The sequence below is a fragment of the Thalassophryne amazonica genome, chromosome 10 (genome assembly GCF_902500255.1).
Source record: "Thalassophryne amazonica chromosome 10, fThaAma1.1, whole genome shotgun sequence".
Classification (NCBI taxonomy): Eukaryota; Metazoa; Chordata; class Actinopteri; order Batrachoidiformes; family Batrachoididae; genus Thalassophryne; species Thalassophryne amazonica.
Genome location: NC_047112.1, coordinates 17994769 through 18010963, shown reverse-complemented (window position 1 = coordinate 18010963; position 16195 = coordinate 17994769). Strand labels below are relative to the sequence as shown.

Sequence of the window (16195 nt, the reverse complement as noted above, 5' to 3'; positions counted from 1 at the left end):
TAAACCTCACACTGTGATGTGCAGGCAACAACGCAAAGCTTTAGTAATTTGCATTATTGCATCATGGTTTCCATTATAACATGATTTCTTCATGATGCTGTGTCAAGGCCAGACATAATAAATACTACATGATGACTTACTGTGCAAATTCTGGATATGACCTTGACCATTTTTGCTCGGCTCGAAGTTGCATTTGCACGTGCATTTATTTACAAATGAATGACACCACCATTTTTGCAACATGACACCAGAATATCAATCAATCAATTTTATTTATATAGCGCCAAATCACAACAAACAGTTGCCCCAAGGCGCTTTATATTGTAAGGCAAGGCCATACAATAATTACGTAAAAACCCCAACGGTCAAAACGACCCCCTGTGAGCAAGCACTTGGCTACAGTGGGAAGGAAAAACTCCCTTTTAACAGGAAGAAACCTCCAGCAGAACCAGGCTCAGGGAGGGGCAGTCTTCTGCTGGGACTGGTTGGGGCTGAGGGAGAGAACCAGGAAAAAGACATGCTGTGGAGGGGAGCAGAGATCAATCACTAATGATTAAATGCAGAGTGGTGCATACAGAGCAAAAGAGAAAGAAACACTCAGTGCATCATGGGAACCCCCCAGCAGTCTAAGTCTATAGCAGCATAACTAAGGGATGGTTCAGGGTCACCTGATCCAGCCCTAACTATAAGCTTTAGCAAAAAGGAAAGTTTTAAGCCTAATCTTAAAAGTAGAGAGGGTGTCTGTCTCCCTGATCTGAATTGGGAGCTGGTTCCACAGGAGAGGAGCCTGAAAGCTGAAGGCTCTGCCTCCCATTCTACTCTTACAAACCCTAGGAACTACAAGTAAGCCTGCAGTCTGAGAGCGAAGCGCTCTATTGGGGTGATATGGTACTATGAGGTCCCTAAGATAAGATGGGACCTGATTATTCAAAACCTTATAAGTAAGAAGAAGAATTTTAAATTCTATTCTAGAATTAACAGGAAGCCAATGAAGAGAGGCCAATATGAGTGAGATATGCTCTCTCCTTCTAGTCCACGTTAGTACTCTAGCTGCAGCATTTTGAATTAACTGAAGGCTTTTCAGGGAACTTTTAGGACAACCTGATAATAATGAATTACAATAGTCCAGCCTAGAGGAAATAAATGCATGAATTAGTTTTTCAGCATCACTCTGAGACAAGACCTTTCTAATTTTAGAGATATTGCGTAAATGCAAAAAAGCAGTCCTACATATTTGTTTAATATGCGCATTGAATGACATATCCTGATCAAAAATGACTCCAAGATTTCTCACAGTATTACTAGAGGTCAGGGTAATGCCATCCACAGTAAGGATCTGGTTAGACACCATGTTTCTAAGATTTGTGGGGCCAAGTACAATAACTTCAGTTTTATCTGAGTTTAAAAGCAGGAAATTAGAGGTCATCCATGTCTTTATGTCTGTAAGACAATCCTGCAGTTTAGCTAATTGGTGTGTGTCCTCTGGTTTCATGGATAGATAAAGCTGGGTATCATCTGCATAACAATGAAAATTTAAGCAATGCCGTCTAATAATACTGCCTAAGGGAAGCATGTATAAAGTGAATAAAATTGGTCCTAGCACAGAACCTTGTGGAACTCCATAATTAACCTTAGTCTGTGAAGAAGATTCCCCATTTACATGAACAAATTGTAATCTATTAGATAAATATGATTCAAACCACCGCAGCGCAGTGCCTTTAATACCTATGGCATGCTCTAATCTCTGTAATAAAATTTTATGGTCAACAGTATCAAAAGCAGCACTGAGGTCTAACAGAACAAGCACAGAGATGAGTCCACTGTCTGAGGCCATAAGAAGATCATTTGTAACCTTCACTAATGCTGTTTCTGTACTATGATTAATTCTAAAACCTGACTGAAACTCTTCAAATAGACCATTCCTCTGCAGATGATCAGTTAGCTGTTTTACAACTACCCTTTCAAGAATTTTTGAGAGAAAAGGAAGGTTGGAGATTGGCCTATAATTAGCTAAGATAGCTGGGTCAAGTGATGGCTTTTTAAGTAATGGTTTAATTACTGCCACCTTAAAAGCCTGTGGTACATAGCCAACTAATAAAGATAGATTGATCATATTTAAGATCGAAGCATTAAGTAATGGTAGGGCTTCCTTGAGCAGCCTGGTAGGAATGGGGTCTAATAGACATGTTGATGGTTTGGATGAAGTAACTAATGAAAATAACTCAGACAGAACAATCGGAGAGAAAGAGTCTAACCAAATACCGGCATCACTGAAAGCAGCCAAAGATAACGATACGTCTTTGGGATGGTTATGAGTAATTTTTTCTCTAATAGTTAAAATTTTTTTTAGCAAAGAAAGTCATGAAGTCATTACTAGTTAAAGTTAAAGGAATACTCGGCTCAATAGAGCTCTGACTCTTTGTCAGCCTGGCTACAGTGCTGAAAAGAAACCTGGGGTTGTTCTTATTTTCTTCAATTAGTGATGAGTAGTAAGATGTCCTAGCTTTACGGAGGGCTTTTTTGTAGAGCAACAGACTCTTTTTCCAGGCTAAGTGAAGATCTTCTAAATTAGTGAGATGCCATTTCCTCTCCAACTTACGGGTTATCTGCTTTAAGCTGCGGGTTTGTGAGTTATACCACAGAGTCAGGCACTTCTGATTTAAAGCTCTCTTTTTCAGAGGAGCTACAGCATCCAAAGTTGTCTTCAATGAGGATGTAAAACTATTGACGAGATACTCTATCTCACTCACAGAGTTTAGGTAGCTACTCTGCACTGTGTTGGTATATGGCATTAGAGAACATAAAGAAGGAATCATATCCTTAAACCTAGTTACAGTGCTTTCTGAAAGACTTCTAGTGTAATGAAACTTATTCCCCACTGCTGGGTAGTCCATCAGGGTAAATGTAAATGTTATTAAGAAATGATCAGACAGAAGGGAGTTTTCAGGGAATACTGTTAAGTCTTCAATTTCCATACCATAAGTCAGAACAAGATCTAAGATATGATTAAAGTGGTGGGTGGACTCATTTACATTTTGAGCAAAGCCAATTGAGTCTAATAATAGATTAAATGCAGTGTTGAGGCTGTCATTCTCAGCATCTGTGTGGATGTTAAAATCGCCCTCTATAATTATCTTATCTGAGCTAAGCACTAAGTCAGACAAAAGGTCTGAAAATTCACAGAGAAACTCACAGTAACGACCAGGTGGACGATAGATAATAACAAATAAAACTGGTTTTTGGGACTTCCAATTTGGATGGACAAACCTAAGAGTCAAGCTTTCAAATGAATTAAAGCTCTGTCTGGGTTTTTGATTAATTGATAAGATGGAATGGAAGATTGCTGCTAATCCTCCGCCTCGGCCTGTGCTACGAGCATTCTGGCAGTTAGTGTGACTCGGGGGTATTGACTCATTTAAACTAACATATTCATCCTGCTGTAACCAGGTTTCTGTAAGGCAGAATAAATCAATATGTTGATCAATTATTATATCATTTACTAACAGGGACTTAGAAGAGAGAGACATAATGTTTAATAGACCACATTTAACTGTTTTAGTCTGTGGTGCAGTTGAAGGTGCTATATTATTTTTTCTTTTTGAATTTTTATGCTTAATTAGATTTTTGCTGGTTATTGGTGGTCTGGGAGCAGGCACCGTCTCTACGGGGATGGGGTAATGAGGGGATGGCAGGGGGAGAGAAGCTGCAGAGAGGTGTGTAAGACTACAACTCTGCTTCCTGGTCCCAACCCTGGATAGTCACGGTTTGGAGGATTTAAGAAAATTGGCCAGATTTCTAGAAATGAGAGCTGCTCCATCCAAAGTGGGATGGATGCCGTCTTTCCTAACAAGACCAGGTTTTCCCCAGAAGCTTTGCCAATTATCTATGAAGCCCACCTCATTTTTTGGACACCACTCAGACAGCCAGCAATTCAAGGAGAACATGCGGCTAAACATGTCACTCTCGGTCCGATTGGGGAGGGGCCCAGAGAAAACTACAGAGTCCGACATTGTTTTGCAAAGTTACACACCGATTCAATGTTAATTTTAGTGACCTCCGATTGGCGTAACCGGGTGTCATTACTGCCGACGTGAATTACAATCTTACCAAATTTACGCTTAGCCTTAGCCAGCAGTTTCAAATTTCCTTCAATGTCGCCTGCTCTGGCCCCCGGAAGACAATTGACTATGGTTGCTGGTGTCGCTAACTTCACATTTCTCAAAACAGAGTCGCCAATAACCAGAGTTTGTTCCTCGGCGGGTGTGTCGCCGAGTGGGGAAAAACGGTTAGAGATGTGAACGGGTTGGCGGTGTACACGGGGCTTCTGTTTAGAACTACGCTTCCTCCTCACAGTCACCCAGTCGGCCTGCTTTCCCGGCTGCTCGGGATCTGCCAGAGGGAAACTAACGGCGGCTAAGCTACCTTGGTCCGCATTGACTACAGGGGCCTGGCTAGCTGTAGAATTTTCCACGGTGCGGAGCTGAGTCAATTCGCCCAGCCTGGCCTCCAAAGCTACGAATAAGCTACACTTATTACAAGTACCATTACTGCTAAAGGAGGCCAAGGAATAACTAAACATTTCACACCCAGAGCAGAAAAGTGCAGGAGAGACAGGAGAAGCCACCATGCTAAATCAGCTAAGAGCTAGTAGCTGCGCTAAGCTAGCAGATTCCTAAAAACACACAAAGTGAATAATGTGTAAATAATTTAGAGGTGATTCAGCAGAGGGAGTGCTTTAGTTAAGGCACGTGAAGATTACACTGTGAAACAAATCGTTATCTAGTTAACTAGATCAATCTAAGTGCGCAGATTAAACAGCTAACAGATACAGCAAAACACCGCTGTGCTCTGGAACAGGAAGTGAAACAATACCGCAGTGAGAGCCAACCACCAGTAGAGGCAAGCCTGATCACAGAGCTGAATGAAGAGGAAAAAAAATGCAGTGAGAAACATTTAGCTGCTGTTTTTGGTCACACATGTTTTTTCTGCTGTTATCTGCTCTTTGTGCCAGAATATCATAGTGGGCAAGGAGACGCCCCCCCCGCGCCCATACACATACACACACACACACACAAAATGTATGCATAATTCTAAAAAAGAAGGCTTTGCAGAATATGTCAGAATAAACTTAATTTCAAGTTGCACTTCAAGTTCGTCGCCTTGTATGGGAATGTTTTGGGTTTAAGCTGAACACGAGAGACAAGCCAATTAATGCAAATGAGCTGGTATGTTGACTTTTTTAAAGCCCCTTTGTTTATTTAAGTGCATCTTTTTGCTGTCGTTTTTGTTGTTTTGTTTGTAGCAGGAACCTAAAGTCCATTTCCACCTTCCGTTTCCAATGTCTGAATATTCTTAAGAATAGTTAATTACTCTTTGAAAAGGTGTTCTTGCTTCATTGGTGGCATAATATTGTCTTAAAATGACAGTGTTACAGTTTATGGGAAAATATGTCGTTTGGATATAATCTAATTATCACTGGATTCAGTGCAGCAAATAAAGGCATATATCAATAAGAACTTTTAATTTTGTGATGCAAGCACAAACGTTGGTGAAATGGTAATTCTTGGTCTACTCTTTTGCAAAAAAAAAAGTCATTAGGTACTTCAGTTTCCAAGATGGCAGCCATTTTTTTTAATGGCGCCCAGAAATATGTATAGTGGGGCAAAAAAGCATTTAGTCAGTCCCTGATTGTGCAAGTTCTCCTACTTAGAAAGATGAGAGAGGTCTGTAATTTTCATCATAGGTACACTTCAACTGTAAGAGACAAAATGAGAAAATAAAAATCCAGGAAATCACATTGTAGGATTTTTAAAGAATTTATTTGTAAATTATGGTGGAAAATAAGTATTTGGTCAATAACAAAAGTTCAACTCAAAACTTTGTAACATAATCTTTGTTGGCAATGACAGAGGTCAAACGTTTCCTGTAAGTCTTCATCAGGTTTGCACACACTGTAGCTGGTATTTTGGCCCATTCCTCCATGCAGATCTCGTCTAGAGCAGTGATGTTTTGGAGCTGTCGCTGAGCAACATGGACTTTCAACTCCCTCAACAAATTTTCTATGGGGTTGAGGTCTGGAGACTGGCTAGGCCACTCCAGGACCTTGAAATCCTTTGTACAGAGCCACTCGTTTGTTGCCCGAGCGGTGTGTTTGGGATCATTGTCATGCTGGAAGACCCGGCCACGTTGCATCTTCAGTGCTCTCACTGATGGAAGGAGGTTTTGACTTAAAATCTCACGATACATGGCCCCGTTCATTCTTCCCTTAACACGGATCAGTCGCCCTGTCCCCTTTGCAGAAAAACAGCCCCAAAGCATGATGTTTCCACCCCATGCTTCACAGTAAGTATGGTGTTCTTGGAATGCAACTCTGCATTCTTCTTCATCCAAACATGACGAGTTGAGTTTTTACCAAAAAGTTCTCTTTGGTTTCATCTGACCACATGATATTCTCCCAATCCTCTTCTGGATCATCAATATGCTCTCTGGCAAACTTCATACAGGCCTGGACCTGTACTGGCTTAAACAGGGTGACACGCCTGGCACTGCAGGATTTGAGTCTCTCTGTGCATAGTGTGTAGCCTTTGTTACTTTGGTCCCAGCTCTCTGCAGGTCATTCGTCAGGTCCCTCCGTGTAGTTCTGGGATTTTTGCTAACCGTTTTCATGATCATTTTGACCCCACGGGATGACATCTTGCGTGGAGCCCCAGATCGAGGGAGATTATCAATGGTCTTGTATGTCTTCCATTTTCTTACAATTGCTCTTACAGTTGATTTATTCACACCAACCTGCTTGACTATTGTAGATTCACTCTTCCCAGCCTGGTGCACATCTACAATTTCCTTCCTGGTGTCCTTCGACAGCTCTTTGGTCTTGGCCATGGTTGAGTTTGGAGTCTGTTTGAGGCTGTGGAGAAGTGTCTTTTATACAGATAACGAGTTCTACCAGATGCCATTAATACAGATGAGTGGAGGACAGAAGAGCTTCATAAAGAAGTTGTTACAGGTCTGTGAGAGCCAAAAATTTTGCTTGTTTGTGGTTGACCAAATACTTATTTTCCACCACAATTTACAAATAAATTCTTTAAAAATCCTACAATGTGATTTCTTGGATTTTTTTTTTCTTTCTCATTTTGTGTCTCATAGTTGAAGTGTACTTATGATGAAAATGACAGACCTCTCTCATCTTTCTAAGTAGTAGAACTTGCATAATCAGGGGCTGACGAAATACTTTTTTACCCCACTGTAATTTCATCATATACGAGGTCTGTCCATAAAGTTACGGTCCTTTTTATTTTTTTCAAAAACTATATGGATTTCATTCATATGTTTTTACGTCAGACATGCTTGAACCCTCGTGCGCATGCGTGAGTTTTTCCACGCCTGTCGGTGACGTCATTCGCCTGTGAGCACTCCTTGTGGGAGGAGTCGTCCATCCCCTCGTCGGAATTCCTTTGTCTGAGAAGTTGCTGAGAGACTGGCACTTTGTTTGATCAAAATTTTTTCTAAACCTGTGAGACACATCGAAGTGGACATGGTTCGAAAAATTAAGCTGGTTTTCAGTGAAAATTTTAACGGCTGATGAGAGATTTTGAGGTGACACTGTCGCTTTAAGGACTTCCCACGGTGCGAGACGTCGCGCTGCGCTCTCAGGCAGCGTCATCAGCCTGTTTCAAGCTGAAAACCTCCACATTTCAGGTTCTGTTGATCCAGGACGTCGTGAGAGAACAGAGAAGTTTCAGAAGAAGTCGGTTTCAGCATTTTATCCGGATATTCCACTGTTAAAGGAGATTTTTTTAATGAAAGGCGTGCGGACGGGTCCGCGCGTCGGGACGCAGCCGGCGCGGAGCGGCAGCACAGGAAAAACACCTCCGTGTTGATGACCATTTGTAAAATCCAGGCGGCTTTTGATGGCTTTCAGTGGAGTGAGTATATGAGAAATTGTTTAACAGCTGGACATGTTCCAACTTGTCCTTAAGGCTTCCAACGGAGGTGTTTTTCCTGTGGCGGAGCGTCGCGGCGGCTGCGAGCTGACGCGCGGACCCGTCCACACGTCTTTCATTAAAAAAATCTCCTTTAACAGTGGAATATCCGGATAAAATGCTGAAACCGACTTCTTCTGAAACTTCTCTGTTCTCTCACGACGTCCTGGATCAATAGAGCCTGAAATGTGGAGGTTTTCAGCTTTAAACAGGCTGATGACGCCGCCTGAGAGCGCTGCACGACGTCTCACTCCGTGGGAAGTCCTTAAAGCGACAGTATCACCTCAAAATCTCTCATCAGCCGTTAAAATTTTCACTGAAAACCAGCTTAATTTTTCAAACCATGTCCACTTCGATGTGTCTCACAGGTTTAGAAAAAATTTTGATCAAACAAAGCGCCAGTCTCTCAGCAACTTCTCAGACAAAGGAATTCCGACGAGGGGCTGGAAGACTCCTCCCACAAGGAGTGCTCACAGGTGAATGACGTCACCGACAGGCGTGGAAAAACTCACGCATGCGCACGAGGGTTCAAGCATGTCTGACGTAAAAACATATGAGTGAAATCCATATAGTTTTTGAAAAAATAAAAAGGACCTATACTTTATGGACAGACCTCGTATTTGCACAATGTTGGTTTACTTCAATGTTGTTAAATATTGGAGAACATGTATGCTGCAGAACATGTGATTGTGTTTGGGGTGTAAGTGTTTAGTAGTACAGGCAGTATTTTTCCTTTTAAAGTCAGCCATGTCCTTCAGATTAATATTAGTCCTACCTGCTTACCTAACTCTTACCTGTGGGTCCAAGTAGTTGCTTGTGCACAGCAATTACCACACCTCAGTAAACCACATTGGCTTGTGAGCTGAACTAGGTAAGAGCACAGAGAGATTCTCTCTGGCGGAGTTTGTTTTGCTCCCATATGAGTGCATGAAGACTGGAAACGTCCTGAATTGACTGTTGAACAGATGAAACAATGACTTCAACATTATACCCCCCACAAATTAAAATTAAAATTTCATGTGGTTAATGGCTTTTTTGAAGAAAGGCACTTCTTAGAAGTATTTCTAACAGATATGGTGCTTGCATCATCAACTGAACAATTCTTACACTTATCTGCTGCATGAATTTGCGCACTGGTTGACGACTACTAGATAGTAGGCAACGAGCAATACGTCACAATCTGTTTGTATCCACATACTCAGTATGTAGTTAGTAGTAGTAGAACAGTACCTGACTGATCTACTTCATCCATAGTGTGCAGCCAGTCTATGCTGCACTATCCCATGATGCACCTGGACCCTACCAACTAAAGAAGAACAACTTCCCGGGAAGATTCAGAGAAGACAGTGGACAAAATGAAAGTGGCAGTGGTGTACAAGAAGCTGTGGAATTGTACAAATGTACACCAGGGAATTTTTTTTTCGAAGTCTGCCAGTGCAAAATATACATTTAGTGCAGCACGCTTGGATATGTGGATATGCATCATCTGTAAACCGAGACGGAGTCAAGAGACGGATAAGATGGCGGTCGTGTCGTGCGTCTGAATTATGTCCCTACTCCTCGCTCACTTACTTCTAGTTCATACTACAGTAATGGTAATCTGCAGAAATTTAATATTCGTTAGCAAGGACAGATTCAAAAACTCAGACTGCAAAACGTAATCTGACCCCGACTCGAATAGACTGAAAGAAATTTAGGTCAGAGCTGACCTTGTGTCTGAGTCAGGCCGGAGGAGTCGAGACCTGATGACACCTCTGCTGTGCATCTCTCCGTCTCACCGCTGGCGTTGAGCAACCCAAACTTGACTCCACCCACAACACATAATCTCCTTTAATCCTTGTCTGTCCTCTTGTGCTCTTTTTCTGTTCCCATGTGGGATCAAGAGTCTCGTCAGCTTGACTGACAGAGTGACAGACAGCTGCACATGTGCTGCAGAGAGGGAGAGAGACAGTGATATAATGTTTTTTTTTTGGGGGGGGGGGGGGGTGAGAAGATAAAGAGAAGGAGAAAGGCAGAGATTAGTGCAGATTGACAGATCCTGATGCTTTGGATTCTGGGTGGACATAGCGTATGGTTTAGCTCATTTGATGCTTGCTTTGTCAGAAAATTTGTTGACCTTTTTTTGGCTGTGGAACAAAAACGGGGCTGCAGAGTTGGTGCAGCGGACCCGCTCGCTCATGGCTGGTGTGTGGGAGAAGACTGGAGGTGGCGGATTGGCGAGCATGAAGTAGTTTGTGCGGAGAAAGTGAGAGAAGTTGTAGGAGAGGTACAGGCATGGGTCCTGGTGCTCCCTGTGCAGGAACAAGGAGGCTGAGACACTTTCAGGCTGTGGATGGGCTCATGTGAGGTTTGCCTTTTGTTGTGCACATGTGGAAATCGAATATTTACCAGAAATAATGCATATTATCTTTAGCTGCATTAGTCCTGACTCACACAGCAGTGATCTGTCCAGGTCTAAGCTGTAGGAGGAGAACTGCTTGAAGGAAAAAGGAGGTGGGAAGCAGTAATTATAGAAGGGAAAAATGCATATGCTGTTTTGTTTTTTTTTTTGGGGGGGGGGGGGGGGGGGGGGGGGTTAGTGTTGGTTTAGTTTCCAGACTGAAAATGCAGTAGCCGCACAGGACGGTGCAGTAAATGAACATATGAAATAACAGTGTGCACACTATTACAATGAAAGCATTTAGAATGCAGTTGAACACTTTGAGTACAGTTGTCGTATGTTGCAATAGAGGGCTTTATTTTCTAAAATACAGAGTACCGAGCTCTACCTTATATGCACAGTGGCAGAAGTTTGTAACGCAGTGCAGTAATATTGTCCAATATTTGGGTCAAGCAGTATGTCATGCGCTGTATGCAGTCACTCCATGGTGGTAATCTGTTGCAAATGTGCTCAACATGCTGTACCAAAACATGAGACACGTGAGTCGTTACCACAGCTGTGTACAGTTCACAGCTCTGCACTGACACCCAATGAAGTCCGTTTGTCTTTGTACTGAACAGTTCTTCTGTCTTCTCCCACAGGCCAACCCCCCTCCAGTGGTGGTCAACACCGAAGGCGTCGACAGCCCCTCATATGTGAGTACCACCTCTGATACACAAAATACACTACATTATCAGTAATACCAGCTTACCTAGTGTGTGCCCTGCACTCTCTTTACAAAGTAATAATTTATTTCTATTGTACCTGTAAGAACAGTTAACATTAAAATATTAAGGCTTACACTGTTCGATTGAAGTGGATTTGTAATATCAACATGCAAACTGTTCCACAAAGTAGGAACAAGATAGGCAAAGACTCTACAATTTTCAGTTCAATTTATTTTTTATTTATACAGTGACAAATCACAGCAATGTTGCCACAAGACGCTTCTCATGAGTAAGATCTAACCTTGCCAACCATGTGCAGTGTCATCAGTGCCTCAGACAGAGAAAAAAAGAGCAGAATCAGTCATCTGAAAATAACTACGCCTAAGGTATGAGTTCACCAGCAGAAAATTGACAGGGAAGCAGAGAGAATGAATACTAAGGGGATTGCCGGCAGCTAGCTTTGAGCTTCACTAACAGACCCAGAATTTAGATGAAGTGAGGCCGCGACCTGTTCCATTGATAATTACGATGAGTTAATGGGATAAGAAGCATAGTTCCATACTATGTCAGTATGCTCACCAGACGAGAGGGAGAATGGACGCTTCCAGACTTGAACAGCTCTATGGAATCTGACTGTTTTATCTCCGTAGGAAGATCATTCAACAAAACAGGTACATGATAAGAGAAAGCTCTGTGGCCCGCAGACATTTTATTCACCCTAGGCACACAAAGTAGCCCTGTGCCCTGAGAACACAGAGCCCGGGCCGGTACGCAGGGTGTAATTAAGTCAGCTAAGTAGGGAGGTGCTACTTTGAATAATTTTGTAGGTTAGTAACAAAACCTTAATATCTGATCTCACAGAGACAGGAAGCCAGTGAAAAGATGCCAAAATCGGTGTAATGTGGTCAAACTTTCTGCTTCTTGTCAAAACTCTGGCTGCAGCATTTTGAACCAGTTGAAGACCCCTAATTCTGGGCTGCGGTAAACCAAAAAATAGACCATTGCAGTCGTCCCATCCAGAAGAGACAAATGCATGGATCAGAGTGCATCAGCCATAGGCAGGACGGGACAAATCTTTGCAGTGTTTCAAAGGTGGAAGAAAGCAGTCCTTGTGATATCTCTGTGTAGATCAGGTTCACCAGTGTTCCAGGACTTCTGCATTGCAGTTATGTGCAAGTTACAGTAGTGTTCAGAATAATAGTAGTGCTATGTGACTAAAAAGATTAATCCAGGTTTTGAGTATATTTCTTATTGTTACATGGGAAACAAGGTACCAGTAGATTCAGTAGGTTCTCACCAATCCAACAAGACCAAGCATTCATGATATGCACACTCTTAAGTCTATGAAATTGGGCTATTAGTAAAAAAATAAAGTAGAAAAAGGGGTGTTCACAATAATAGTAGCATCTGCTGTTGACGCTACAAACTCAAAACTGTTATGTTCAAACTGCTTTTTTAGCAATCCTGTGAATCACTAAACTAACTTTTTTTTTCTTCTTCTTTTTTATATAGCGCCAAATCACAACAACAGTTGCCCCAAGGCGCTTTATATTGCAAGGCAAAAGCCATACAATAATTACAGAAAAACCCCAACGGTCAAAACGACCCCCTATGAGCAAGCACTTGGCGACAGTGGGAAGGAAAAACTCCCTTTTAACAGGAAGAAACCTCCAGCAGAACCAGGCTCAGTGAGGGGCAGTCTTCTGCTGGGACTGGTTGGGGCTGAGGGGAGAGAATCAAAGTCTATTTTGACATCTCAAAACTCAAAACTATTATGTTCAAACTGCTTTTTTAGCAATCCTGTGAATCACTAAACTAGTATTTAGTTGTATAACCACAGTTTTTCATGATTTCCTCACATCTGCGAGGCATTAAATTTGTTGGTTTGGAACCAAGATTTTGCTTGTTTACTAGTGTGCTTGGGGTCATTGTCTTGTTGAAACACGCATTTCAAGGGCATGTCCTCTTCAGCATAAGACAACATGACCTCTTCAAGTATTTTGACATATCCAAACTGATCCATGATACCTGGTATGCGATATATAGGCCCAACACCATAGTAGGAGAAACATGCCCATATCATGATGCTTGCACCACCATACCAGTTTGGGGGTCGTCTCACAAACTGTCTGCGGCCCTTGGACCCAAAAAGAGCAATTTTACTCTCATCAGTCCACAAAATATTCCTCCATTTCTCTTTAGGCCAGTTGATGTGTTCTTTGGCAAATTGGAACCTCTTCTGCACATGTTTTTATTTAACAGAGGGACTTTGCAGGGGATTCTTGCAAATAAATTAGCTTCACACAGGCGTCTTCTAACTGTCACAGCACTTACAGGTAACTCCAGACTGTCTTTGATCATCCTGGAGCTGATCAATGGGTGAGCCTTTGCCATTCTGGTTATTATCTATCCATTTTGATGGTTGTTTTCCGTTTTCTTCCACGTGTCTCTGTTTTTTTGTCCATTTTAAAGCATTGGAGATCATTATAGATGAACAGCCTATAATTTTTTGCACCTGCGTATAAGTTTTCCCCTCTCCAATCAACTTTTTAATCAAACTACGCTGTTCTTCTGAACAATGTCTTGAACGTCCCATTTTCCTCAGGCTTTCAAAGAGAAAAGCATGTTCAACAGGTGCTGGCTTCATCCTTAAATAGGGGACACCTGATTCACACCTGTTTGTTCCACAAAATTGACGAACTCACTGACTGAATGCCACACTACTATTATTGTGAACACCCCCTTTTCTACTTTTTTTTTTTTTTTTACTAATAGCCCAATTTCATAGCCTTAAGAGTGTGCATATCATGAATGCTTCAGTCTTGTTGGATTTGTGAGAATCTACTGAATCTACTGGTACCTTGTTTCCCATGTAACAATAAGAAATATACTCAAAACCTGGATTAATCTTTTTAGTCACATAGCACTACTGTTATTCTGAACACTACTGTACACTCATGGCAGTGCAATTGAACATTGCAATCAAGACTGTCTTTACAAGAATTAGCATCAAATGTTCTCAAATAACACAATTATTTACAGCTATTTACAGTTTTCCCAGGAGATTTTGTGCTCCAATTCCCACAGCAGAGTGAACTCCCCTGATTGCCCCAATATAATAATCTATTTGGGTCACATTTAATATTGCTGTGCATGTAGTCAAAATACATACAAATTTGTAGATTTTACACAATTTCAGACACACGTATGACATGAAAGATACATCGTCACTAACGTGTGTGACCACTTTAATCTCTGACTCATCCATAATCAGATGTCTACATTTAAATCCTGTTATCTCTGCAAACAAATCCACCAGTAAATGTTTGAAAATAACATATTTCCTGCTACTGAATATTCCGTGTAAGAAGTGACAGCATAAACAGCTGTGATAAAGCTGTGATAAACAACACCGCAAACAGCATGGCAGCACCGTGTGCCTGCCAACAGCATCTGACATGGCACAGAGCAGAACCCAGCAGGAACACTTTTAATAATGCAAGAAATCTTAGCATTTTACACAGAAGGGAAACGCTTCTCTGCTTCTGCTTGGCTGAATTTCCACAACTGTTTGAATAATAATGGGAAAAAATGTGCATGCATCATTATTAAGCAAATCATACAGTCTGCCTTGGTAGGAGAATTTCCAGAGTTATTTCTAGCGTGCCAAATAACAACATCTTTTTCAAGGGTGAAAACCTTGTTGCATGAAATATCAGAAATAAATCCTTTTAGGAGAAGGTTGAGCACAGTTCACACATCTGTCTCCTTGGGACTCATCACAGTCATTTGAAGAACCTCAATCAGAACAAATTTCAGGGGGTCTTATTTCTGGGTGTCATAAAAACTATATAAAACTTTGTGACAAAGAAAAGTGCATAAACAAAAAAGAAAAACATTATCTGGTTTCAAAGAAATTCCATGTTTCGGTCACTTTAAGTATGAAGGAGCTGCTACTTGCCACGCCCCTTCTCCCTTTAGAGGCTTTTTGTCCATCTCTCTCAGTTAAGTTTCAAGGAGCAGGAGTCCAGATTTGGAGTTCTGTCATATACATCACAGCAAATGAGCAATTTCAGGCATAACCTTTTGCTTAAAGCAGGGATATTTGTTGCACAAATGTAAAACTGTGAGACTTTTGCAAAATTTAACATGAAACAACAACCATATTCAGCTGTAAAATTAAAATAAACACTTTTTGCGCAGTATATTGTATTTTTTAATGTGTGATTGAGTGACATTCACAATATTTCTCATTTATCTTGTCTATCTAATAAAAATCTGTTGTGGACCTGATTTCACTGACTAGCTCATCTACCTGCCCCTGCAATTAAAATGACTCATAACATTTGGGTAGGTGTAATACTGTATTGTTCCATAAAAATAAGACTTTTTAAAGTCATATATTTGGAAAAGACTTTTCTGGACACTGAATCTTCTTCTTTTATCTAAAGAAAATTATTTTATTTGAAAATAATGCAAAATAAAACTATATTTTATGGGCAGTCTCTTTTTTTCAACCATGTACTGACACGCTGCCACCTTAAGACCATGGTAAACTGACTGTTAGCAATTTTAACATGGGTGTTTTGGGCTTGCCATCTCCTAACATTAGATTCTCCGTGTATTTCATGGCCACTTGAGAATTGTTTGATGGCTGTGCTGCATTTATCACCATGAGCTTAATAACTTCTCAGTCTCTGATTAACTTACCCAACTTTTAAGGCATTCTCTTTTGAGGATACTGTGTTTCTCTGTCATGCAAAACTGTAAGGTACATAGAGGTTGCTTCAGTCATGGGAAACATGATCATTTCACAGGTATCTGGCCCCACTTGCTATTGTGAATGTATATGACATGAAACAGACTAAACCCTAAATATAAAATGGTCCCAGCTTTTTTCTTCAGATGTATTTCCAAGCCAAATAAAAACATAAACATATTCTTATATTTGGACACTACTGTATAAACAGTTTCAGAATAAAGGCTGTCCAGCATTCTCATTATGGCATGCACATTTGAGAACTCCTGAGCTGTGAGCAGCGAAGTGATGAAAATGTAAATTGCTGAGAAAATAATTACAAATTTCAACACATTTCTTCAATAAAGGGGTAAAAAAATTAAAAAGC

The 16195-nt window shown here is 41.1% G+C and overlaps 1 protein-coding gene and 1 long non-coding RNA gene across 2 annotated transcripts in view; one reads left to right on the top strand and one right to left on the bottom strand.

Annotated features, from left to right (window-relative positions):
- Positions 1–16195, top strand: part of LOC117518389 (discs large homolog 1-like protein) — a 331339-nt gene that overhangs the window by 184398 nt on the left and 130746 nt on the right. The window contains exon 6 of the mRNA XM_034179498.1: positions 11004–11057. Coding sequence (XP_034035389.1) covers positions 11004–11057 — 54 coding nt within the window. The remainder of the gene's footprint in view (positions 1–11003; positions 11058–16195) is intronic.
- LOC117518390 lies at positions 6372–15395 on the bottom strand. Its single transcript, XR_004562971.1, has 3 exons — positions 15385–15395; positions 12135–12143; positions 6372–6520 (listed from the first exon to the last, which is right to left on the bottom strand). It is a non-coding gene; the product is annotated as an uncharacterized LOC117518390 (long non-coding RNA).